General features: G+C 44.9%; 2 protein-coding genes across 5 annotated transcripts in view; both read right to left on the bottom strand.

Moving 5' to 3' along the window:
* Nucleotides 1–879: 879 nt before the first annotated feature.
* Nucleotides 880–6,885, bottom strand: Ccdc121 (coiled-coil domain containing 121). Its single transcript, XM_041630962.1, has 3 exons — nucleotides 6,796–6,885; nucleotides 2,947–3,269; nucleotides 880–1,792 (listed from the first exon to the last, which is right to left on the bottom strand). The coding sequence occupies exons 1-3, from the start codon at nucleotides 6,883–6,885 to the stop codon at nucleotides 880–882; spliced, it is 1,326 nt and encodes a 441-aa protein (XP_041486896.1).
* A 386-nt stretch (nucleotides 6,886–7,271) lies between these two features.
* Znf512 (zinc finger protein 512) overlaps nucleotides 7,272–26,137 on the bottom strand; it is a 46,395-nt gene continuing 27,529 nt past the window's right edge. For all 4 annotated transcript variants that reach the window (XM_041631109.1, XM_041631110.1, XM_041631112.1 and 1 more), the window contains 8 exons: nucleotides 26,021–26,107; nucleotides 22,911–23,009; nucleotides 21,818–21,985; nucleotides 19,708–19,899; nucleotides 13,642–13,743; nucleotides 12,080–12,142; nucleotides 10,869–10,967; nucleotides 7,272–9,178 (listed from right to left, as the gene is read on the bottom strand). In XM_041631109.1, the coding sequence (XP_041487043.1) occupies nucleotides 8,873–9,178; nucleotides 10,869–10,967; nucleotides 12,080–12,142; nucleotides 13,642–13,743; nucleotides 19,708–19,899; nucleotides 21,818–21,985; nucleotides 22,911–23,009; nucleotides 26,021–26,107 (1,116 nt within the window). In that variant the 3' untranslated portion in view covers nucleotides 7,272–8,872. The remainder of the gene's footprint in view (nucleotides 9,179–10,868; nucleotides 10,968–12,079; nucleotides 12,143–13,641; nucleotides 13,744–19,707; nucleotides 19,900–21,817; nucleotides 21,986–22,910; nucleotides 23,010–26,020; nucleotides 26,108–26,137) is intronic.

Below are 26,137 nucleotides of genomic sequence, written 5' to 3'. Positions count from 1 at the left end.
GTTCGAGACCAGCCTGGTCTACAAGAGCTAGTTCCAGGACAGGCTCCAAAACCACAGAGAAACCTTGTCTCGAAAAAACCAAAAAAAAAAAAAACCCTGTCTCGAAAAACCAAAAAAAAATTATATTTTTATTTATTTATTTGGTTTTTCGAGACAGAGTTTCTCTGTAGCTTTGGTGCCTGTCCCGGAACTAGCTCTTGTAGACCAGGCTGGCCTCTAACTCCCAAGTGCTGGGATTAAAGGCGAGTGCCACCACCTCCCGGCCACAGTTTATTTTTTAAAATGACTCTCCTCACTCTGAATCTAGGGCCTTTGCATTCAGTCCTGGGATGTTTCCTTCCCCGGTGTTACCTCACTCACTCTCTCTAACACCAGCCCGTTTCATTTTCCCCCATAAGTGAGAATGCTCACTAAGGCGGGTATAGTTTTGGCATTACAACAGATTGAGGCTACAAGGAGTGATTTTTCACACTATGAACCCTACTTTATGAAAAATCCCATGTCATCCAGCGGCCCTCCATGGGAACATGTGAGAATCACCAAAAATAAATAAATAAATAAATAAATAAATAAATAAATAATAATAATAATAAATCTCCAAGTGATTTTCCTAGCTGGGTCATGTGCAGTGTCTCTGGCAATTTAACAGTCTCCCAGTAGGCCAAGACGGTGTCAGAGCCTCGCTGGTTCCAATTCTTACTTCTCTGGCTAATAAATAAATTCCTTTGGATTTATTCTTGATTTGGTCCATAAAGGATGGTTCGGTGTGGCCCCGGGACCACCCTATTCTTTGGTCCATACAGGATGGTTCGGTGTGGCCCCGGGACCACCCTATTCTTTGGTCCATACAGGATGGTTCGGTGTGGCCCCGGGACCACCCTATTCTTTGGGGCCAGGGTCACAATTCTGACCTCTCTCTCTCTTTGCCTTCAGTTGTCTGCCCCTAACTGAGGCTTCTTGGAGCCACTGCTCCTCCTTCAGCTGTTCTTTCCAGGCCTCTAACTGCCTCTTTAGAGAGTCCAGCCTGTGATATTCCTGGACTTGCTTCGCCAGTTTCTCCTGTAACTTCTGGTACGCTCTCTGGACACTAAAGCAGAACTCGGAATTCACCTTCCTGGCTGTCGAGTCCAGGGCCCGGGCCTTGTCCTTAATCTCCTTGGTGCCGCCCTTCCCCATCTGCAGCCATTTTAGTTCGTGCAGCTGTCTGTCTAGGAATGTTTTTCTCTGCAGGAACTGCAGATGTGCCTGGCGGTCCTTTATCGCTGTCTCCGTTTTCCTGTTCTCCAGCTCCTTCTGCAAGGCCTGCATTTTCATCTCCTGGTTCTCCTTTACTTCGTTAATATGCGTCAGCAACTGCGCCTGCTGCCTCAGCTGGGACTGGGAGTTTTTTCCCTGCAGGAGCTGCGCCTGAAGGTCTGCATTTTGTCGGGCAAACCTGGACGCCAGTTCCAGCTTCCTTTGCTTCAGCTCGCTGCTTTCCTGGAAATACTGATTCCACAGCTCCTCGTGCTTCTTTTTACACTGATCGTTTTGTTTTCTTAGGAATTTCAGAAAGTAGTTGTTCTCTCTCTCTAGATCGAACGCCTCCTGCTGCAGCAGCCTGTTGTCTTGGAGCAGCTGCTCCTGCTGGAGCTGAGCCTCTTCTATATTCTTGCTCAGCTTCTCCAGTGCTTCCACTGTCCTTCTTTTTACTTTGTTTTCCAATTTTGTTAGCCTCTCTGGCTTGAAAAATTCATTTAGGATAGTAAGATACATTGATGGTTGGGGAGAGTCTTTGGTGCTCTGGGCAAGCCTGGAGGAAGAAACAAAGGAAACATTCCTTTATCAGTTATTTTTTTTTTAGATTTATTTATTTATTTATACAGTTATTTATACAGTATCCTGCCTGTAGGCCAGAAAAGGGTACCAGATCTCATTATAGGTGGTTGTGAGCCACCATGTGGTTGCTGGGAATTGAACTCAGGACCTCTGGAAGAACTGTCAGTGCTCTTAATCACTGAGCCACCTCTCCAGCCCCTCCTTTATCAGTTCTCAGGCACAACTGAGAAAACAATAACCAAAACTTAACCCAGACCACTGTATTATCGTACTCTTTTCTTTTTCCGAGACAGGGTTTCTCTAACAGCCCAGGCTGGCCTTGAACTCCCAGAGATCCACCTGCATCTGCCTCCCAAGTGCTGGGATTAAAGGTGTGCACCGCAACTATACTGTATTGTATTCTTACAAAAAAAAAAAATCTTTTGGATTCCCATCATGCTCCAGACAAGGCTAGTCTTGGTTAGACTTCTATCAATTTGACACATGCAAGAGCAATCTGGGAGGAGGAACTACACTGAGAAATGACTCCACCAGATGGTCTGTAAAAATCTATAGTAATTAAAATTAATTACTAATGTGGGTGGCCCCAACTCATGGAGGTAAGAAGGCACCCCTAGGCAGGTGGTCTTGAATTGACTAAGAAAGCAGGCCAAGTAAGTCAATAAACAGTGTATCCCCACAGCTTCTGCTTCAGTTCCTGGCTCCGGGTTCCTGCATTGTATTCCCGCCCTGACTTCTTTTGATGATGAACTGTGATAGAGAAATGTAAGAAGAAATAAACCCTTCTCTTCTTCTCTTCTCTTCCCTCCTCTCCCTCCCTTCCCAGTGTTGCTTCGGTTATGGTGTTTTATCAAAGCAACAGAAACCCTAAGGCAGGGTTTCTCACCAAGCCTGACACACAAGCTAGGCTCACTGGCTGGCCAGTAAACATCTGGAATCTGCCTATTTCCATGCCCCCATCCTTAGGGGTTAGAGGCATGTGTTGCCTTGCTTAGCTTTCTAAGTGGGTATTGGTGATCTGAATTGAGGTCCTCTTGCCATGTGGTGGGCACCTGAGCCACTGGGACATCTCCATTACCAAACTTAGGAGATCTTCCACTCCCATCAGTCTCCCTCCTCAGTACCTACCTGGTTCCGGAACTCAGGTGTTCACTGGGATGAGTTGGGAGGTCACTGGTCTCTGCTGAACAACTAGTGCCAGATGTGTAACTTCGAGGAGCACAATTTTCAAGAGGTGTCTTTACTTTGGGGTCAACGTGATGGGACTTTGCACAGTTAGAGTTGACATCACATAATTTCTTTGTCTCGGCTACCAAATTAGTCCTAGCAGATTGACTGAATTTGTTCCCAGATCTTCTGGGGCTTCTGACCTTTGAAATTTGGTTGCCCTGCTCTTGGAAGTCCATCTCCTCTCTCACTCTTGAGGAGTAGGGTCTTGCCCCTCTCAGGCCCTATCCTACCACTACCAACCTTCGTTGAAGTGCCTCATACACCTTCTCAATTGTCCAACCCTCCCATCTCTCAGGCACTATCACCAGCTAGTCCCAGCAGGGTAAAACCCACAGAAGCCTCATGGGCCCACCACTGTACCCTATTCTTCAGATTAGCATCAAATGTTCCCTGCACAATGGTCTCATGGAATGTCACAGAAGTTTCTCTAGTGATTTGGTGTCTCTATGGTGAGGGGCGAGACTGCAGCTTCTGCTGAGCCTGAGACCTCATGGGACATCAGGCCGTGTGTCTGTTAGTAGTGGGGATGGCCAGAGCTCAGAAGAACCACTTTTCTAGAAATGACTACCTTGAGGAGAGAAGAGGCCTGGTGAGAGATGCCTGTGGCAGGAGGTGTAACATGAGGGCCTGCTTTGTTGGGGTTTCTGTCCTGACCTGTTCCCACAGCCAGCAAGGTCCCAAAGAAAATCACACAGAGGTCTATATTAATGATAAACTGATTGGCCCATTAGCTCTAGCTTCTAACTCTTAAATTTATATCAACCCATTATCCTTATCTATGCTTGCCACATGGCTGGGTACCTTTTTCAGTAAGGCAGGTCACATCCTGCTTCTTCTGTGGTCTGGACAGGACTGGGGAAGAATGGGCTTCCTCCTTCCCAGAATTCTCCTGTTCTCATTGCCCTACCTTTACTTCCTGTCTGGTTGCCCCACCTATACTTCCTGCCTGGCCAATCAGCATTTATTTAAACATGATTGACAGAATACAGACAATTTTCCCATACCAAGGAGGAAGGTTAGAGCTGAGTCAGTTTGAGTCTAGCCTGGTCTACAGGGCTAGAAGAAAGCAGGTAAGGAGGTGACAAGTGGTAGGGAGGTTCTGTTTTGTGGGTAATCAAGCAAGTTTTTGAGCCAAGAGTTTGTTGAGCATAGGGGTAGCACGTGGATATTCAGGGAAAAGGAATGAGTGCCAACTATAGGTCTGGTCAGTAAATGGGGGAAAGCAGTCAGGACTGATCACAGGATCTGACCCATCTAGAGAATAACTCTGCCATAGACCTAGATCCCTTTATCTCTTTACTGCTTCACTTGTCCTCAGTTTTCCACTCTCCTTCTCAGCCACTTCCCAAAGGTTTGGTTTTATTTATGTGTGTATGTGTGGGCCTGCTTGTCAATAAGTATGCTTTGCCTGTGGAGACCAGAAGAGTGCATGGGACAAGTACACACACACACACACACACACACACACACACACAATTTTAACAATTAAATGAATGGTAGGGGCTGAGATGGTCATAGTGTTTACCTGGTGTGCAAAGAGGCCTGAGTTCAATCTCCAGCACCAATTAAAGTTTCGTGTGATAGCACACATTATAATCTCCTGGCTGTCCTGGAACTCGCTCTGTAGGCCAGGCTGGCCTCGAACTCAAGAGATCTGCCTACCTCTGCCTCCCAAGTGCTGGGATTAAAGGCATGTGCCACCAACATCTGTCTGTCTGTCCATCCATCCATCCGTCTCTATTAATAGGACTAGAAATGTCACTTGCTGTTAATAGAAAAAATCTTGACTTGTATAGAAATCTTTTTTTTTTTGGTAATGATTTATTTTTATTTTTTGTGTTCTGCAAGTATGTCTGATGGAGACTTAGTAATATATACATATATACGCATATATATACGTATATATGTATATATTACTAAGTATGCATATATTATATATGTATATATGTGTATATTACTAAGTATGTATATATTATATATGTATATATGTATTACTAAGTATGCATATATTATATATGTATATATACATATATATATATATGTATATATATACACATGAATGATGTGGGATGTCCTTTGGTATATGTGTTGCTTTTGTTGGTTAGTGAATAAAGCTGTTTCGCTAGTGGCTTAGCAGAGTAAAGCCAGGCGGGAAATCAGAATGGCGAGAGAAAGTAGGCAGAGTCAAGGAGACACCAGGTAGCTGCCAAAGGAGAAGGACCGGAACCTTTCTGGTAAGTCAAGAGGTCCATGCACACTTTTCATCTGATTTTATAGCACATGAGACCACGCCCAAAGTGGGTTGATATCTTAAAGGCTATTGACTGAAGGAGTTTCCACAGCATATACTATTTGTGCTGGTTAGGCTTTTGTCAACTTGACACGTGCTTGGGTCATCTGGGAAGAAGAAACCTCAATTGAGAAAGTGTCTCCATCAGACTGGCCTATAGGCAGGTCTTTGGGTTTTTTTTTCCCTTTTTCTTTCTTCCTTTCTGTTTTTTGTTTGTTTGTTTTGTTTTCTTTTTTAAAGATTTAATTATTTATTATGTATACAGTATTCTCAGTACTCTGCCTGCAGGCCAGAAGAGGGCACAGATCTCATTACAGATGGTTGTGAGCCACCATGTGGTTGCTGGGAATTGAATTCAGGACCTTTGGAAGAGCAGGTGGTGCTCTTAACCACTGAGCCATCTCTCCAGCCCCTTTTGTTTTGTTTTTTTGAGACAGGGTTTCTCTGCAGCTTTGGAGCCTATCCTGGAACTAGCTCTTGTAGACCAGGCTGGCCTCGAATTTAGATATCCGCCTGCCTCTGCCTCCCGAGTGCTGGGATTAAAGGCGTGCACCACCACTGCCCAGCTGGGTTTTTTCCTTAACTGATGACTGATGTGGGAGGGTACAACCCATTGTGGATGGTGCCTGGATTACATCAAAAATCAAACTGAGCAAACCATGATGAACAAACTAAACGCCGCTTTCCTCTTGCTTCAGTTCCTGCCTCCAGGCTCCTGCCTTGAGCTCTGTCCTGACTTCCCTTCATGAAGGGTTGTCAGCTGTAGAACAAAATAAACCCTTCCTCCCCAAGCTGCTTTTGCTTATGGTGCTTATCACTGAAACACAAGCCAAACTAGGACTGTACTCCACTGTGTGACTGTCACACTGTCCCTTGTGGATGGGAAAGATAATGTATCAGAGTAGGTTTTTAAAAAAGGTAGTGTATCGGAGTAGGTTTTTAAAAAAGAAAAAATAAAAGCACCTAACTTCTCAGATGTTCTTCCTTGGTAAATGACCCTCCTTCAATGGCTGACTCAAGAGTTTTAACCTGTGGGGCATCATCTCAATTGCATCTAACTGGCGCACTAGCTTCTTTTTCCTTTAAGAGAGGAATTTAGTCACACTTTTAGAGATATTGGTCCTACCAGACATGCTGGGTGTGGCAGACCAAAAAGCTCACATCCTGGCACCAAGAAAGCAGAGAAGAGTGAATCTAGATGAGAACGTTCTCCCCAGTGCTAGGGCCCAAGTACAGGCCCATGTCCATGCCAGTCACCCACCAATCACAGAGCTCAAAGCACATGCATCACTTCTACAGATTTCAACAGAGAGACATTAGCTGGCAACGCATTTAGTGACATAGAGGGCAGAAAAGGCAACAGGTAAGTAGTCTAACCATGTGTCCTGCTAGCCTGCGGTTAGAAGAGAAGAGATTTTGGTGGGTAAGTGGTACTCCACGATGGGCATGCCTCGCACCTCATCATTCCCATACAACTCTCCCACACAGGTGGGCAAGAGGAGTCCCTCTGCACAGACCTGGAACTGGATCTCACTCTTCTGGTACATGCTCAGCTTTACTAGATATTGTCAAGTCGTTTTCAAAGTAATTGTACCAATTTTCATTACACAAATACACACACACACACACAAACACACAAGTTCACATTGCTCAACATCCTGTATGTACCAAATAATGTTTATATTATTCTAGTGAATTTTAAAATCTGAATACAGTGGCTAGGCCAGGCTATAGCAGTCTGGATTCCTGGCTGTGGGAAGGGAAAGGCCTGCTACAAACGGCTCTCAGGAAACAACACAGGAAACAGGCCATGTGCCCTGCACCAGCTCCCTTCTGGCGCAACCACTGTGACCAGCAGATTTTGGGAGCCAAGGACCCCCCTGGTGCCCAGTTCTCAGGCATCTTCTGAGTCCCGTGTGGTGTCAGCAAGGGGTTTGGCAGCAGAGCAGCAGCAGCAAACAGAACCACAAACTTTCTGAGTCATTTTATTTGCCATCGACAAATATTATCCAAGTCCTTGTCACTAGAACTTCACACAGCTTCTCATTTCTCCTCCTCGACAACCCTCATCTACTACAGGAGCTTTAGGGGTGTGAGCAGGAATAAAAACAGCACAAATACATCATTTCCTCGACTTGACTCTAAACGACCCCTTCTGGCAGTGCCCAGTTCAAGTTTTAATGCCCCATTATTGAAAAGTGGTCTTCACAAAGCACACAATAAAGCTATAGAGGAGCACGGAGAACAGAGACCTCAGAGTGGCAAACAGCCTTTCCGAGTTTGAAAAGGTAGTATTTGTCCAGATCAAGGTTAACTCTGTAAGTGGCAGATGCCATACAATAGGCAGGAATATAGAAGAACAATATTTACACAGAAGGAGGAAGAGAAACCAGAAACACGACAACAGGCTACTTACTCTAACCCATGTTCCAAAGATATCCACCCTCACGGGGAGAGAGCCCACTGAACACCACCAGACAGGCATGAGGTACAGAGAGAGACCACTCTTTCCAGCTCCAGAGAAATATCTACATCTGGTGTCAAAAATCTCACAATATAAAGCAGATAGAACTCCATATACAAAACAGTAAAACAATAGTCTCAGAACTGTCGGGGATAGAGGTGGGCTAATGCCCTGGGTGAGGACTTAAGTAGGTGTGGCCTAACAAGTGAGGTAAGTGCAGGGAGAGAGAAAGCTCACCTTGCTTTGCAACCTCGGTGGCATTTCCAGAGGCCAGGGCACCGAGTCAGAGTCAACACAGCGGGACTAAGTTTCCCAACGCAAGCTCCCAGGGCACTGACCCTGGGAACCCAGGAAAGCAGGGCAGCCATTACGACCACTGCCCTTTCCTTTCTTCTCACCTTAGTGTTTGGGACACAGACTCCCAAGGCTGTGCTTTCATGCCTATGGGTCCAGTCAGTCCCTGCTCCAAGCATAGTGAGCATCTAGCTTTCTCGTGCTAAATCATTTTCTTCCTCTCAACAGGAAAATTATAGACAAGTATCGTCTGCCAGGTTCTGCTTCCTGGGGCTCAGGGTCATACTGTAACCCAAGTGGCAGTTCTTTCTAGTCCTCTTATGTCACACACACTGAAGGATAAAACCTGTCACAGTTTGTTTGTTTTAAAAAAGATTAGTTTGGAACTGTTTTTTACGCTAAATGACGGAGTAGACACTAGATCAACAAAGATTCCAAGAACATTCGTAACCCAGACAGGAAAGAAAAAGAAAGCCAGCCAAAGGTTTCTTAACTTGTGCAGGGCCCGGGGCCTGCAGATGCTTTCCCAGGGGAGCTCTTTGGACAATGGAAAAAGCAAAAGGACTCTAATGGGAATACGAACCTACTAAGGCAGGGAGGGGTGAAAGTGAACTAGTCAGGAAGACGTGAAATGTACACAGAGGAGCTGAGAGCCACAGCCCAGCAGCAGCAGCTGAAAGCATCTTCACTCAGCCCCAGGACTCAGGCCTTCCCTGCACGTGTCTCCGTGACAACAGCATCACATCCACTCTCCTAGGCGCATGCTCAATGGCTGCCTACTTCCTCCCTCGTTTGTGAGTGGTCTTGGCGGGCTCTGCTTTCTGGGACTGTGCTGGCACTGGCTCCTGCTCGGTTCCCTTACATAAAGTCGACACCACCAGTTCCTCATTCCCATCCTGCCCCTTCCCTGCCCTTGGCTCCGGTTGGCTCTCTGCAGGCTCAGTACGCGGCTGCTGCTGCCTTCTCAGAGACCGCCGGCTCCCTTGCTGCTGCCGCTGCTTCTCTTCCTCCTGCTGCCGCTGCTTTATCTTCATCAGCTTCTCAAAGCTTTTGGTGGTTGTCGGGTTTACAACGAACCAATCCTAAAAGGGTCAGAGCAGAAATGGGGACCACTTAGAAACACCAAGAGGATAAAATGAAGGGACAGGAAGAACGGAGAGAAGATAGTGTCAGGTATATAGCACAGGAATAAGGGGAGCACGTGGGACCTTGGGGCTCCATTTTAAACCAGAGAAATCCAATATGCATCAGTTCTCATTAGCAAGTACCATGTAATGCAGGATTCCGTGAATTTAATATGTGATCCAGACACAGTGTGGGGTGGTGCATGTCTGGACTCTTAGCCATTAGGATCATTTCTGGGCACACAGCAGGTCTGAGGGCAGCCTGGCTGCATTAAGATCTTGTCTCAAAAATCCAAAACCTGGACTGAAGAGATGGCTCAGCAGTTAAGAGCGCTCTGCTCTTCCAGAGGAGCCAGGTTCTGTTCCCAGCTTAACAGCATCCCATGGCCAGCTGTAACTACGTCTCCAGGGGATCTGACACCTGCAGGCACCAGCTCAAGGTGATACACATACATACATGCAGGCACACAACTTTACACAGTAAATGAAAAAGGTTGTGATCATAGAATGTATTTATTTATTGGCATGATGTCACCTGTCACCTCATTCCGTGTAATACCGTGGGATGGAAGGTCTGGATCACAGGGATGCTCACTTCATGACACTATAGTGACAGGAACATCAGATCCCGAGTGCAATTCTCTTTTCCTCTGCTTTCTGTAAGTCACTTGATTTCTTTGAGTCTCATTTAGAAAATTATGAGGTAGAGGAAATTTATCATAAAATATTCTTCTGGAAATGCAAAAGCCTAAATCTAACTAAGTAAGCAAATTTAGTCTCATAGATGGGACTATCAACTCACTGGAAGTGGCTAGGGCGGAGGAGTGCTACCACAGGACAGATCAGCAAAGTCCCAAATGTAAGTGAAGCCTCCCACCTACATGATGGAAGGCAACAGGCACTGCCACCCATGTCTAATGAGCTCTTGAAACAGGGAAGTCCAAACTGATATGCCTTCAGTGAGAAAGACACACAAAGACTTGGTAGCAGAGCATGTCAAAGACTCACTGCTATTTATTTCTTTTTTCAGACAGGGTCTGATGGGGCCAAGAGTTGTGTTATGCAATAATATATAAAGCATCAAAAACTAGTTGTTGGCAGGCTGGGGAGATAGCTCAGTGGTTAGGAGCACTGGCTGCTCTTGTGGAGGACCCAGTACCCACAAGGATCACAACCTAGTAATTCTAGTTCCAGGGAAGCTGTAGCCCTCTTCTGGCCAGGCACCAGGCACCATATGGTAACATAACATAAGGCAAAACATGACGTAACATGAAGGCAAAATGACCATGTGCACAGAATTAAAAAAAAACAGATTATTGAAAAGTATTAGAACATCTGCATTTTTGTCAGAAGAAAAGGCTGTAAAACAAGATCAAACATGTAAGCCCAACCTGATTTCCAATTGGTCTCATTTAATCACAGTTAATTATAGGGGATCAAAGAGGCCCAACTATAGTGAGCTGAAATATCTTCACAGAAAAACCCATTTTCACTCCTAATTTCATAGGGCATTTGAATCCTGGCAAGTTCTCAACCTTAATTTCTTTGCCAACCCTAGTCCATGAAGCCAGGGACAAGGTCCACTTCTTACAGCTTGAAGACGGGACACACAAGGCTACAAAGACACTAGGGAAAGCAGAGCCCGCACCTCGGCATGGACAGAGTTGATGTGATACTTGACACCACTCTCTGACACAAATTCTTTCTGACACAGAAGACACTTGTATTTTCCAGCCACAAAGTTGCCCTGTTTCAAAGACAGAAAGAGAATTAGAGGTAAATTCAGGAAAACATACCTGGGCTTTGTGCAGGGACTGTGGGTAATGAATGGGGGAGTCTACTTAACCAGAAATCATGGGGAATGGTCCAACATGGTGGTAGAGTTTCTGAGAAACAGCTGAGACACTCTCCCCACTACACACCTGTTGTGGGCCGCTCTGCGCCAACACCCACTGTACCACAACACAACCTGACAGTCTCCTTCCCTATGTTCCAAGACGCAGTTTCTGGTTCTACCTTCTTGGCTATTTTTTTGCTTCACATTTAGCTTGTCTTGATTCCCCCCACCAATAATCAAACTCCCCAAGTTCACTAGGGGCACTAGGTTCCATCCTTTGCACGGTGAACCGTGGTGGCAAACGGTGCCTTGGAAATCCCGAATGAAACGGATATCATCCATAGTACTTAGTTTAAGGACTCAGAAACCAGCATCAAGATGATGCTCTCCTAAGCACTGCTACAAAAAACCTACTGAGATGCCTACACCTCCCTTGGTTCCTCACACTGAGACCTCTCTCTCCCCTCCTAAAGCTGCTCGTTTCGTGGTGCTCATGTTGTCTGAGCAGATACTTCTGAATGGGACTGGAAAGTGGCAGCATTTCCCATGGCTCATGGGTGGTAGGATACCTGGGTCACCATGGAAATGGTTCAGAGAGATGAGTGGTTATTAGCATGAAGCCCTGTCCTGTCTCACATCCCATGGGGCCAGTAGAGTCTGGATGGGTTTGAAGGATCTTCACCAGTCCAAAAAAAAATTTTCAGGTAGATTATGGCAAACTAAGGCAAGGGAGGCCAGTGCAAGGACCAAGGAGAAGGAAGCAGTCTCTGGTTGTGACTCTGAATTCACAGAGCTTTCTTCAAATTCCCTAAATGAGCGAGGCATGACCTTTTCTGTATCCTGATGCACCCTGCTAAACCACCCAGTATGAGACCAAGAATGCCCACAACACTGAGGTCAAAGGGCAGCCTCTGAAGATGGTGATCAACAGAATGACCAGTTGTTCACCTAAGCCGAGTTCTCATCCACGCCAGACTACTGGAGAGGGCACATTACGATAGTAAACTGAAAATGTTACAAACCAGTGTACAAGAGCCCAGGTGAGCTTTAAGGCCAGACACACTACTGTAGACAGCCTCACAACCCTGAAAAAGAGAAGCAGCAAGGTGAGTCCTGCACACAAAGAACCTTCTCTGAGCAATGTAATCATTTACACGGGCCAAGCCAGTGCCACACACGAAAGGACAGAGGCGAGGAGGAAACCCAACAGAGAAGACAATAAAGAAGGCAAACGGCAAGGCCGAGCTGTCCCTTTCCCTTTCCCTGATATGTAACAGAACACCCAAAGTTTCAGAGTTATGTTTTATTTGGTATAACTATATCAACTACATTTGTATTTATTCCTTCCAAAAGGACTACACTATCAGCTCTGGTACCAGTTTTAAAGATAGCAACAAGTCTCTGCCGCTCTACCATTGAGAAGCGGAGTCCATTCCCACTTTCTCTGGTCTGAATTAAGAAATATTCCCCCACAGACTTCTGTCTGAGTTACTCAGTTCCTGTGAAGAGACACCATTGACTAAGGCAACTTATAAAAGAAAGCATTTAATTAGGGACTTGCTTACAGTTTCAGAGGGTGGGCCATAACCATCATGGTGGGAAGGACGCAATAGAGAGGCAAGCATGGTGCTGGAGCAGTAGCTGAGAGCTTACGTTACCCATAAATTGGAAGTAGAACCAGAGTTAGCTGGGAACGGCCTGGACTTTCGAAACCTCAAAGCCTGCCTGTCCCCAGTGACACACTCTTCCAAAAAGGCCACATCTCCTAGTCCTTCCCAAATAGTTCTGCCAAGTAGGAAGTAAGCATTAAAAAAAAATCGAGCCTGTGGGGGCATTCTCATTCAAACCCCCACAGCTCCCATATGCCCCACTTGGTGGCGCTGTTTGGGAAGTTGTTCCTGGAAGTGTAGTCTTACTGGAGGAAGTACATCACTGGGGGTGGGACTTAAGCATTTATAGTCCCAATCAATTTTCTGTTTGTTCTCTGCTTCAAGCTTGCTTTTGAGAGCATGAACTTTCAGCTTTCTGTTCCTGCTACCACACCTGCCCCTTGTGGCTATCCTACCCACCACACAAATTCTATCCCTCTAGAACTGTGAGCCCGAATGACTCTTCCTTCTGCAAGCTGCAGGTCACAGTGCCACAAACAGAAAAGGCATGAATACCCCTGTGATGCAATCGACCAACAGGAGCTATGAAACGACACTGTACAAACTGTGCAGTGGGACCTCAGAAAGGCTGCATCGTCTACTTCTGTGTCTGGAGATGGTCACTTATGTCCCCCAAGGGCAATCCTGCTCTTCTGCAGACAGAGAGGCCAGATGGAGCACCCATGCTCAGCGGAACGCAGCTGATGGGAGATTGCAGTTCACTGCCCATGAGTGACCTCAGATGACGCTGCATGTAGCAGCAGGGCAATCCTGATGATCATCAGAATGATGGAGGTACCGGTTCTGAACAAACTAAATCATGGTCGCATGCCTCCACACAGCTCAAGTACTTTATCATGAAATAATCAGGAACTAAAGCAGCAGGCTCTCCAGAATTGATATTATTATTGATACAGTGAAAGAGGAGGAGTCACCTGGTTAGGACACTGGATGCGATGGTACTTCTTGATATCCGTCTTCCACTTGTGCAGCACTTCCTGGCTGAATGTAGGCAACCCAGGGCGAGTGTATTTTAACTACAAGACAAGAAACACTGGATTGCAAGAATGCAACTTGCAACCGAGATACCCCCAAAGCTTCACACCAATTTTAAGAAATGCGTAGCCATTTTATTTCCATCACAGATGCCTATGTATGGGTATGAGAACATGAGTGAAGTACCTGCAAGGACCAGAGAATGGCTCTGGATCCCCTGGAGCTGCAATTACAGGCACTGTGAGCTGCCAAATGTGGGCGCCAGGAACAAAACTGGGATCTTCTACAAGAGCAGCAAGTGCGCAATGCCCATCAAAATCCCAACAAAATTCTTTTTGTAAAAAATATTTATTTATTTATTTATTTATTTATTTATTTATTTATTATGTATACAATATTCTGTCTGTATGCCTGAAGGCCAAAAGAGGGCGCCAGACCTCTTTACAGATGGTTGTGAGCCACCATGTGGTTGCTGGGAATTGAACTCAGGACCTTTGGAAGAGCAGGCAATGCTCTTAACCACTAAGCCGTCTCTCCAGCCCCCAACAAAATTCTTCAAAGACCGAAAGAACGGTACTCAACTTCATATGGAAAAGCAAAAAACCCAGGATAGCCAAAATCATTCTGTACAATAAAAGAACTTCTGGGGGCATCACAATCCCTGACTTCAAACTCTACTACAGAGCTACAGTAGTGAAAACAGCCTGGGATTGGCATAAGAACAGACAGGAGGACCAATGGAACTGAATAGAAGACCCAGATATCAATCCACACATCTTCGAACACCTGATCTTTGATAAAGAAGCAAAAAAATATCGAATAGGAAAAAAGAAAGCATATTTAACAAGTGGTGCTGGCATAACTGGATATCAACATGTAGAAGAATGAAAATAGACCCACATCTATCACCATGCACAAAACTCAAGTCCAAATGGATCAAAGACCTCAACATAAAGCCAGCCACACTGAACCTTACAGAAGAGAAAGTGGGAAGTACACTTGAACGCATTAGCACAGGGAACCACTTCCTAAACAGAACTCCAGCAGCACAGACACTGAGAGAAACAATTAATAAATGGGACCTCCTGAAACTGAAAAGCTTCTGTAAAGCAAAGGACATGGTTAACAAGACAAAATGACAGCCTACAGAATGGGAAAAGATCTTCACTAACCCCACATCAGACAGAGGTCTGATCTCCAAAATATACAAAGAACTCAAGAAATTGGACACCAAAAGATCACATAATCCAATAAAAAAAATGGGATACAAGCCGGGCAGTGATGGCACACGCCTTTAATCCCAGTACTTGGGAGGCAGAGGCAGGCGGATCTCTGTGAGTTCGAGGCCAGTCTGGTCTACAAGAGCTATTCCAGGACAGGCTCCAAAGCTACAGAGAAACCCTGTCTCGAAAAAACAAAACAAAACAACACAAAAACAAAAACAAAAAAAAAATGGAGTACAGACCTAAACAGAGAACTCTCAACAGAGGAATCTAAAATGGCTGAAAGACACTTAAGGAAATGTTTAACATCCTCAGTCATCAGAGAAATGCAAATCAAAACAACTCTGAGATTCCATCTTAAACCTATAAGAATGGCCAAGATCAAAAACACTGATGACAACTTATGCTGGAGAGGTTGTGGAGTAAAGGGAACACTTCTGCATTGCTGGTGGGAATGCAAGCTGGTACAACCCCTTTGGATGTCAGTGTGGCAATTTCTCAGAAAATTAGGAAACAACCTTCCTCAAGACCCAGTAATACCACTTTTGGGTATATATACAAAGGATGCTCATCGTGCCACAAGGACATGTGCTTAACTATGTTCATAGCAGCTTTGTTTGTCATAGGCAGAACCTGGAAACAACCTAAATGCCCCTCGATCGAAGAATGGATAAGGAAAATGTGGTATATTTACACAATGGAGTTCTACACAGCAGAAAAAAATAACAACAGCTTGAATTTTGCAGGAAAATGGATGGAGCTAGAAAACATTATTTTGAGTGAGGTAACCCAGACACAGAAAGACAATTATCACATGTATTCACTCATAGGTGGTTTTTAAACATAAAGCAAAGAAAACCAGCCTACAAACCATAATCCCAGAGAATCTAGACAACAATGATGACTTAACAGAGACTTACATAGATCTAATCTACATGGGAAGTAGAAAGTAGAAAAAGACAAGATCTCCTGAGTAAATTGGGAGCATAGGGACCTTGGGGGAGGATTAAAGGGGAGAGAGGAGAGTCAGGGAAGGGAGCAGAGAAAAATGTAGAGCTCAATAAATATCAATAAAAAAAAATATATATATATTTTTTAATATTTATTTATTTATTATGTATACAATATTCTGTCTGTGTGCGCCTGCAGGCCAGAAGAGGGCACCAGACCTCATTACAGATGGTTGTGAGCCACCATGTGGTTGCTGGGAATTGAACTCAGTACCTTTGGAAGAGCAGGCAATGCTCTTAACCTCTGACCCATCTCTCCAGCCCTAAAAAATATATTTTAAAAAAAGAGCAGCAAGTGCTCTTAACTACAGTTAAGTTTCTCTAGCTCCTCACATCTACTTCTATAAATGAGGCATTTCAAAAGCCCACATGATCATGTGCGTACACAACAAAGTAATCTGTAAAGCCTGTCTGCTGACAAACTCGTTTAGTCTTAGGTCCTCCCACACCCCTAGACAGCAAGTCTTCCAGGGTAACATTTCATATGTATTTTTTTAATATTTATTTATTTATTATGTATACAATATTCTGTCTGTGTGTATGCCTTCAGGCCAGAAGAGGATACCAGACTCCATGACAGATGGTTGTAAGCCACCATGTGGTCGCTGAGAATTGAACTCAGGACCTTTGGAAGAGCAGGCAATGCTCTTAACCTCTGAGCCATCTCTCCAGCCCTCATATGTATTTTTAGAAGAGAAAAGTGAGGGGATGAGATATACCAGAGAAATAAACAAGCCCATGAGGACCCTCAACCAGAGTACAGGGCTGGTGTCATTCAGAAGCATAACATCTCCTTAGCAACTAATTCCATTTGCCACTGTGAGGTCCCTCTGTTAGAGGGTGACCGTCAAGAAAGTACTACTTTTATAAACTAAACCATCCTATTGACTTAAGTTAGACACTGGAGTGATTTCCAGGATATACTCTTTTTCTTCTTCTTCTTCTTGAGGAAGGTTTTCTTCGTGTAGTCCTGGCTGTCCTGAAATCTCCCTGTAGACCAGGCTGGCATCAAATTCAGAGATCCACCTACCTCTGCCTCCTGAGTGCTAGGATTAAAGGCGTGCGCCACCACCTCCAGACACTCCAGGATATATTTTTAAGTAAACTAAACCAGGGAATAAACAAGAATCCAGGAAGATGGGAGTGTAATAAAATGTACAAGTACCTGGCCCTGCATCTGGTAAAGACGCAGAAAGGACGAACAGAAAGTAGCGAGTTGGTCATCTTTTGAAGTAGGAGCGAAAAGGACAAAATGAAAAGGAAAATGCAGGGCTCGAGGGATGGCTCATTGGTTAACAGCACTGACTGCTCTTCCAGAGGACCCAGGCAGTCCAGTTAGGACATCTCTAACTTCGGTTAGGACATCTGCCACTTGAGGGGCATGGACACACGACTCCGAAACAACCTGATGCTCATGCGGTCTGAGCAGCACTAACCAGGTTTTCACTGCTATACAAGGAGGGATGCATAGGAAGGAAGGCTGGAACTGGTCACACTGGACTGGAATTTAAGCATCATGTCTTATAATCACACAAGCCTGTGTGTGTAGAATAGCAGTAGTAGTTTGAGATGACCTCCATAGCCACAGGCATTTGAACATTCAGTTCTAGGTGATTACACTGGGTAGGTTTAGGAGGCATGGTCTCATTGGAAGGGGTAAGTCACTGGGGCTGGGCTTTAAGGTTTCAAAAGTCATGTGTCATTTCCAGGGCACTCTCTTTATTTGCTGCTTACGGTTGGAGATGTAAGTTCCCAGCTGATCCTGATGCCATGCCTCCCTGACCCATCATGCCATGACAGTGATGAGCTCTTATCCCTCTGGAACTGTAAGTCCAAAAGAAACTCCTTCTTCTCTAAATTACCTTAATCATGGTGTTATATCAAGCAATAGAAAAGTAACTAATAGTGTGTGTGTGTGTGTGTGTGTGTGTGTGCGCGCGCACGCGTGATTAAATATGGGCTTTATGTGGGACATGAATACCCACATATATACAATAGTTCCACACTGGTAGGACCCAGAAGCAATGAAAGCCAAGTAGGTATGAACACACTTAGTACTCAGATCTTCCACTACATATTCTAAATATATTCTCTTAATAGGAACCAGCATATCTTATAAAAATGGCTAATTTCGGGAGTGGGGCAGGCAAAATACAAGCTAATTTTTTTAGTATCTTATGGTTTTTTTTGTTTGTTTGTTTTTTTCAAAGTATGAGTTGGAGAGCTGGCTCAGAAGTTAAGAGCACTGGCTGCTCTTCTAGAGGAATGGGGTTCAGTTCCCAGCAACCATCTGCAACTCAAATTCTAGGGGATCTGATGTCTGCTGGCCTCTGCAGGCACAGGCATGCACACGATGCATGTACATACACGTAGACAAACACTCATACATGCAAAATAAGTAAGTTTTTGCTTTGTTGTTTTTTTTTTGTTTGTTTTTCTGTGTTTCTCTGTGTAGCCCTGGCTGTCCTGGAACTCACTGTGTAGACCAGGCTGGTCTCAAACTCAGAGATCCACCTGCCTCTGCCTCCAGAACACTGGGATTAAAGGTGTGCACCATCACATCCAGCAATAAATATGTTTTTTTTTAAAGCAAAGACATGTTTAGATACATAGACTCAGGAGTCTATTTGACATACCATTAACACTCCAAACTGGGTCAACTGGAGCAGAAAGCTAAATACTACTAGTAGTGAATTATAACCTATAGAATAAAATAAGTATCTAAAAGAGTCTCTATGCAGAGCTAAAGAGTCTCCATTTGCCAATTCAAGCAACTGCATCTCATGAGTATTGAGTATGGGCTAGTGGGAAGGCTAAGTACTTGCCACCAAGCCTAACGACCTGAGTTTAATCCATGAAATTCACGTGATGGGAGGAAAGAACAGACTCCTCCTTCAAGTTGTCCTCTGACACCCATATGCATTCCTCCCCATAAATAAAATACATTTTAAAGTACATATAAAGACCTTGTGTGTAATGTAATTTTCAGTTACTATTCTTATCACTATTCCTTAAATAATTCAGTAACACAGCTATTTTGTTTTTGTTTTTCTGGAACAGGGTCTCACTATGTAGTCAAGGCTGTCCTTTTACATGCATTCTTTTCCCCTCAATCTCCCTAGTGCTCATGTACCGCCACACATGGTTTAATAACTACTTGTAAAGCATTTCCTTTGTATCACACAGGAGGTACACACAGATGCTAGGCAAAGTCCATACCATTTGGTATAAGGTGCTTGAGCACCCATAAGATGTTTGAGTGTCCATAGAATATCATCATTTGTGAGATTTTCTACAACTAATTCCTCATGACTTATGAGGAAAGGCTTCGTTGCTAGTAATAAATTTTTCTCACAGCACACTTTCAATGAACAACTACAAAAGTTATGAAATAAATGAGTTTATGGAACCCCATAGTAACACTTGCTGCAGGAAAGGTTCATCAGTGAATGCTGACCGAGTATGAGACAGAATATTTGCACAGGCTTGGTCTCTATCCCAACGATGCTCTAATTAAGGGACCAGTGTAATTTTATCACTGAGTTAGCTGGAAGACACTCCCTTGCCAACTGATCAGTTAGCACTACAGAAACTTTCTGCTGATCACATCAGTACCATATACCTTCTGACTCGATGCATCAAGGAGGTTCAACATTGCCTGGGTAGCATTCCTATAAAAACCACATAGCCTTCAACCTAGGCTTGAGAGAACCCCACACAAATCCATACTTGGAAACATCGATACAATAGTGTCAATGACACGTGACCCTACCTTCCGATCATCGGGTACCAGGTCCTGGAGCACCTTCCTCTTCGGCCATTCCTTGGTCAGTTCAGCAGAGGCCAGCTCCTGCAGATGGTACACAGCTATCTTGGCAGAACGCCGCTGAACTCGACCTCCACCCTTTGCCTCCAGACTCATCTCCTTCAAACACTCTGGCTGTGCTGATTCCGGGAAGAAGACCTGCAAGAGTGAAAACACATGAAACAAAGTGGCTTCCGTCAAGCCAGGGATGAAACACGATGCACTTCTTAGCAGGACAGAAGCCGTGACACTAGCACATGGGGGCAAAGACAGGCAGATCCTCAGAGTTCCCTGCCAGCCAGTCTAGCTAACAAAGAGATGCACCAGAGTCATTGAGAGACTCCATCTTTAAAAATAAGGTAGAGTGAAACTGAGGAAGACACTCAATGCAGACATCTGACTTCAACACGCATGTCCACACATGCGCATGCACACCTACACATGCATGTGTACACACACACAAACACATCCATCAACACGCATGTCCACACATGCACACCTACACATGCATGTGTACATACACACAAACACATCCACCAACACGCATGTCCACACATGTGCATGCACACCTACACATGCATGTGTACACACATACAAACACATCCATACTCATTTTTCCCCACCTCACACAAAGGGGAAGGCAGCAGGAGGAGATAGCTCAGTCAGAAAGGTTGCTCCCCCAAACCCACATTAAAAAGATACGTGCGGTGGCACATTCTTAACCACGCCACTCAAGTAGCGGAGACAGGAGGAACTCTACGGCTCAAGCTGGCTATCCAGCCTAGCAATAAAAAAACCTGTCTCAATAAAAAAAGGTGGACGGCTACCGAGGAATGACACCGAATTGTCCTCTGGCCTTCACATCCATGCACACCCACATGTACCTGTACCTATACAAATGTGTGCACACATACACGGGCACGCAGACAAGAGTGGAAATGGAATATAGAAACAGTCAAGACGAAAAGAAAGAAAATGAAGAACAAAGACAAAGCCCCACAAAAAAATCTAAATAAGAGGGAATGTTTTAGTTTTAAAAATACAGTAATGGGGATTGGAGAGATGGCCCAGCAGTTAAAAGCATTTGCTGCTCTTGCAGAGGACCTGACTTTGATTCCCAGCACCCACACCATAGCTCATAACCATCTGTAACTCCAGTTCCAGGGGATTGGACACCCTTTCTGACTTCCATGGGCACCAGGTACTTACACGGTGCACATATGCACACTCAGAGAAAATATTTATGCATATAAAATAGATCTATAAAAATTAGTATATTAAGGTATAGAGAGATGGTCAAAGGAAAAAGTACTTATCATGCAAGCATGGGGATTGGAGTTTGTACCCCTGACACCCACAGAAAAGCTAGGTAGGCACAGCACCCCACTGATAACCCCAGCATTTAGGAGGTAGAGACAAGCTGACGTTGGCTAGCTAAACTGTCCAGAACTGCTGAGTTCCGGGTTCATTCAGCAAGAGAACCTATCTCGAGAAATAAGTAAGTGATCAAGGAAGATAAGATCAACTTCAGACCTTCATACAAGTGAATATACATGCATGTGCACCTGCAAATACATATGTGCCTAGATACACGCACACACAAACATATGTTGTGGTCTGAGTGAGAATGGCCCCCATGAGCTCCGATGTTTGAAAACTTGGTCCCCAGTAGATGGAACTGTCTGGGAAGGATTAGAAAGTATGGCCTTGTTAGAGGAGGTGTGTCACTGGGGGCGGGCTTTGAAATTTCAAAAGATCTTGCCATTCCCAATTAGTTCGTTCTCCCTCTGCCTTCTACTTGTAGATTAAGATGTGAGCTCTCAGCTGTCCTACCACAATGAACTCTTAACCCTCTGAAACCATGAGCCTGATTAAACACTTTCTTGTAAGTTGCCTTGGTAACTAAGACATATGTACATCATATTCCCCCACCCCCATTCTCTCCATAGAAGAGACAACAAAAGACTTCAAAGAGTAAATAGGACACAAACAAGGAAGCAAGGATTCACAGAAGATGCAAGAGGGAGTGCTAGGTACAGCATACACCATCAGTGTCTAGAGAAGAATCAATACTTACAGGCCCGTGCTCTGACCTCATGTGATATGCAAGTCCAGCCTTTGACCTGTATGGTTTTCCACAGTGCTGACATTTCAGGGTCAACTTCTCCAGCTCTGCTGCCTCTTTGCCACATTTTCTAACATGGTACAGATATCCCATAATGCTGGTAAAGGTACTGGAGCAACTCTGAGCATAGGAAAAAAGCCTATGTCAGAATCATACACGCTTCACATAATCCCTAAATTTCTCAGGCATTGCCATGCACCACAAACCACAGTGAGATCGCAAGATGCTCACCTACATTTCCCATCGGCACCACCCTCCTTCTAGGCAGTCCTGTCTATGGCCATATGGTCAATCAGTTGAGTGATCATTGAGAAAGTAGAAGCACATACCTACTCTGCATCAAAACTTCCTTCTTTGGACTGTGACCCAAACCCACCCTAGTATCAACTAGCCAGCAACATCCAGTTCATTATAGTATGAGCTCATGAGATGAATCATCTTCATCATGCTAAAGGAAGATTAGTAAAGAAGCCCCTTTGTGGGCTGGAGAGATAGCTAAGTGGTTAAGGCCACTGACTGCTCATCCAGAGGTTCCAGGTTCAATTCCCAGAACCCATGTGCAGCTTACAACTATATGTAACTCCAAGATCCGATAGATAACCTCATATGGACATACATGCAGGTAAAACACATATGCATATAAAATAAAATAAAAATAAAAGAAGGAGAAGAGGAGGAGAAGGAAGAAAAAGGAAGAAGAAGAATGAAGAGGAGGAAGAAGATGAAGAAGGAGGAGCAGGAGGAGGAGGAAGAGGAAGAGCAAGAGGAAGAGGAAGAGGAAGAGGAAGAAGAAGAAGAAGAAGAAGAAGAAGAAGAAGAAGAAGAGGAGAAGCAGCAGTGGTGGTCTCTTCAAGCAAGGATGAGAGGGAATATATTTGTGGAGAGGAGAAAAACTAAAGAACTAACAATGATTGCAAGAGACCTGGAAAAGTAGGTACCACCTGATGCCATCAGATGGCAAGGGAAGAGGGGAACAAATGGGAAAGAACAACAGAAAGACAGACTCAAGACTCCAGGAGAAGGATCTGCTGCGCAGGGCTCTTACCTCCCGCATGCACCTGAGCTTCCCCATTCTCTTGAGAACCATTCGCAGCCGCTCCCTCTCGCTGGGCTCATCTACCTCATCTCCTGCCTTCAAAATTGGCTGGGAAAAAAAAAAGAGTAATAAACATGATTTATGGAACAGAAAACAAAACAGCAATCCCCCACCCCATCCCCTCAAAAGAGACAGAAAAATCAACAGTTGAACTATGAACAATACTGATACCATGAAGTCCCAAGTTCCAGCTCTGTCCATCTTCTGGACGGCCCGAAGTAAATACAACGAATACACAAGTTCTCATCGCTAACTCCCAGTAGAGAAGTAACCTAAACACACAAATACCTATGGTCCAGCACAAAGATTTCATCTTAGGTAATTTCAGTAATGAAGACTCTTATCCACTCTTCTATGAGGTATAAGAGCCAGATCCAGCTTCACTCAGCTGTCTATACTCATTAAGTAAAATACACAAAACACCAGAATAGAAGGCCAGCCGAGCTAGTGATTTACTGGGCTCCTTGTCCCTGCATCTCCTGCAAGAGCTATAGCAAGGATCAGCAGCCTGAAGTGGAGAAATACTTCAGGATGGACTGCTGCCCTGGCTACAAGGCTTGTGTGATCCTGGCTCCCAAACAGCCTGAGGGAGCCCCATGTGTGGACACACTTCTTTAGGCAGAGCCTGTATAGACTCTGCTGCTGCAGCCAGTGCTCTGAATGCAGCACCAGTAGCTGTGCTGGAGGTCGTCAAACCACCGTGCCGTCCAGCTGAGAACCTATAGGTCACTTCTCTACAGCAGAGAAGACTAGGGCGGGGGTGTGCTCCTCTACCCACCCCTGAGAACTCCTACCACAGGAGAGGCCAGCTTCTCTTGCTGTGTCCTGGGCTGCTGCACCCAGGAGGACTTCCCAGCTGCCACAGCTGCAGCCTGGCCTTAGGTCTCCCATCTTCCCCACCTTCCCCAGACACTGCATCTTCCCCAGGCTCCACAGAGCCTCTGTCAGCCTCCCGAGGAGAGTCCTGGTCTCTCACTTGACATCACAGACATGGACAAACCAGGCTCAGGATAATTCTTTTCCTTTCTCTTTTAAAGATTTATTTTACATATTTGTTCACTTTTTGTTTATTTATTTATGAGTTTTTTTTAAATATTTATTTATTTATTATGTATACAATGTTCTGTCTGTGTGTATGTCTACAGGCCAGAAGAGGGCACCAGACCTCATTCCAGATGGTTGTGAGCCACCATGTGGTTGCTGGGAATTGAACTCAGGACCCTTGGAAGAGCAGGCAACGCTCTTAACCACTGAGCCATCTCTCCAGCCCCTATTTATGAGTTTTTGAGACAGGATTTCTCTGTGTAACAGCCCTGGCTGTCCTGGAACTTGCTTTGTAGACTAGGCTGGCCTCCAACTCACACAGATCTGCCTGCCTCTGACTTCTGAGTGCAGGATTAAAAGTGCGCGTACCACACCCAGTGATTTATTTTATTTTTGATCATGTATACGTATCTGTGTGGGGGTCTGTGAATGTGAGTACCAGTACCTGGGGATGTCAGAGGTGTCAGACCCCCAAGAACCAGAGTATAGGCAGTTGTGCGCTGCCCGATGTGGGTGCTGGTAACAGAACTTAGGTCCTCTCAAGAACACTATGCGCTCTTAACTAATGAGCCATCTCTCCAGCCTCCTCAGCATAGGATGTTTCTAAATCTTTAGGGCATCTTGGAGACCCCCTGGAGGTCTTCCTGTTTAGTAGTTTCTGTCTCTTATATGCGCTAGCCCTCTAACTTGCTAGAGATGAGCCTTTGCCACTTTCATCGAGCTGACACAACACTGCTGCTAATGTCCCCACATCCTCATGTTGTCTGTGGATTTCCAGTCTAGAAGTGGAGCTGTTGCTTGTGGGTGCATTTCCTTCAATGGATAACTGCCCACAACCTCTTTACGTGTCCCAGCCTGTTGTCCCCCATTCCTAACATTCTGAGTAAAAAAATTTTGCCTTGGTTGAGACAAGGTTTCACTATGTGGCCCAGCCAGATGCCTGTACTAGCAATCCTCCCACCTCAGCTTCCTAAGAGCTGCAACTGCATAGGCCTGTGACTGGGAAACCTTTGAACATTTGCTTTGCTTCTCGCCACAGTTTTAATGTTCATTTCCCTGATGGTCGATGGAATGGACATTCTCACATGCTAACTGAACACCTGAAACCCCCACACGCAGAGAGGTGAAATACCAGCGCTGGAGAGGTAGAGACAGTAGGATTAGGAGTTCAAGGTCAGCCTCAGCTACACAAGGAGTTTGAGGCCAGTCAGGTATACATTAGAGTCTGTCTCAAAACAAAATAAACACCAACCAAACCAGCCCTGTGTCTATAAGGAAACTGAGGCAGAAGGACTGCTACAAATCGGCGGCCAGCCTGGGTTTGTGAGGGGCAAGCAAGACTGGACTAGAGGGGGCTGGAGAGATGGCTCAGCAGTTAAGAGCATTGCCTGCTCTTCCAAAGGTCCTGAGTTCAATTCCCAGCAACCACATGGTGGCTCACAACCATCTGTAATGAGGTCTGCTGCCCTCTTCTGGCCTGCAGGCATACACACAGAAAGAATATTGTATACATAATAAATAAATAAATATTAAAAAAAAAAAAAGACTGGACTAGAGGGTGGTGCTCCCTGAGGAAGGAAGCAGAGAGGAAGGGAGGCAGAGCTTTCACATCAATTTCTGGTGTTGGCGAACTATACGCAGTAGACACGGGTATGCAAGTATCTGTGGTACTGTATCTTACAGTCTTTTAGGTACATGCACAGAAATGCTGTAACTGGGTCTTACGGTAGTTCTATTCTTGGCTTTCTGAGGGAACCTCCATCCTCACCTACACGGTGGCTCCATCCGTTTGTATTCATTCCCACCAGCGGTGGGTGAAGATTCCTCTTTCCCCACATATTTTGTATTTTAAAACTTAATTTTGAAAAACTTAAAAATATTTATGTATGTATGCATGCGATCACATGTATGTATATATGTACCTGTGTATGTGTGTACATATATGTATGCGTGCATGCATGCCTGTGTGTGTATGACCACCACAAAGGCTCACAAGGAACACAGGAAACGCTTACCAAGCTATTATGATTGGCCATGACGTGATACTTCATCCCCGCCAGAGAATGGAGCTGTTTCCCACAATGATGGCAGGTGAACATTTCCTGAAAGAAGAAAAGTCTGCTCAGTGCCGG

The sequence above is a fragment of the Microtus oregoni genome, unplaced genomic scaffold (genome assembly GCF_018167655.1).
Source record: "Microtus oregoni isolate MIOR12 unplaced genomic scaffold, Mior012 000036F_ref0000092, whole genome shotgun sequence".
In the NCBI taxonomy this organism is placed as follows: Eukaryota; Metazoa; Chordata; class Mammalia; order Rodentia; family Cricetidae; genus Microtus; species Microtus oregoni.
Note: the sequence above shows the minus strand (reverse complement) of the source record. Positions and strands in the feature narration are given on the sequence as shown.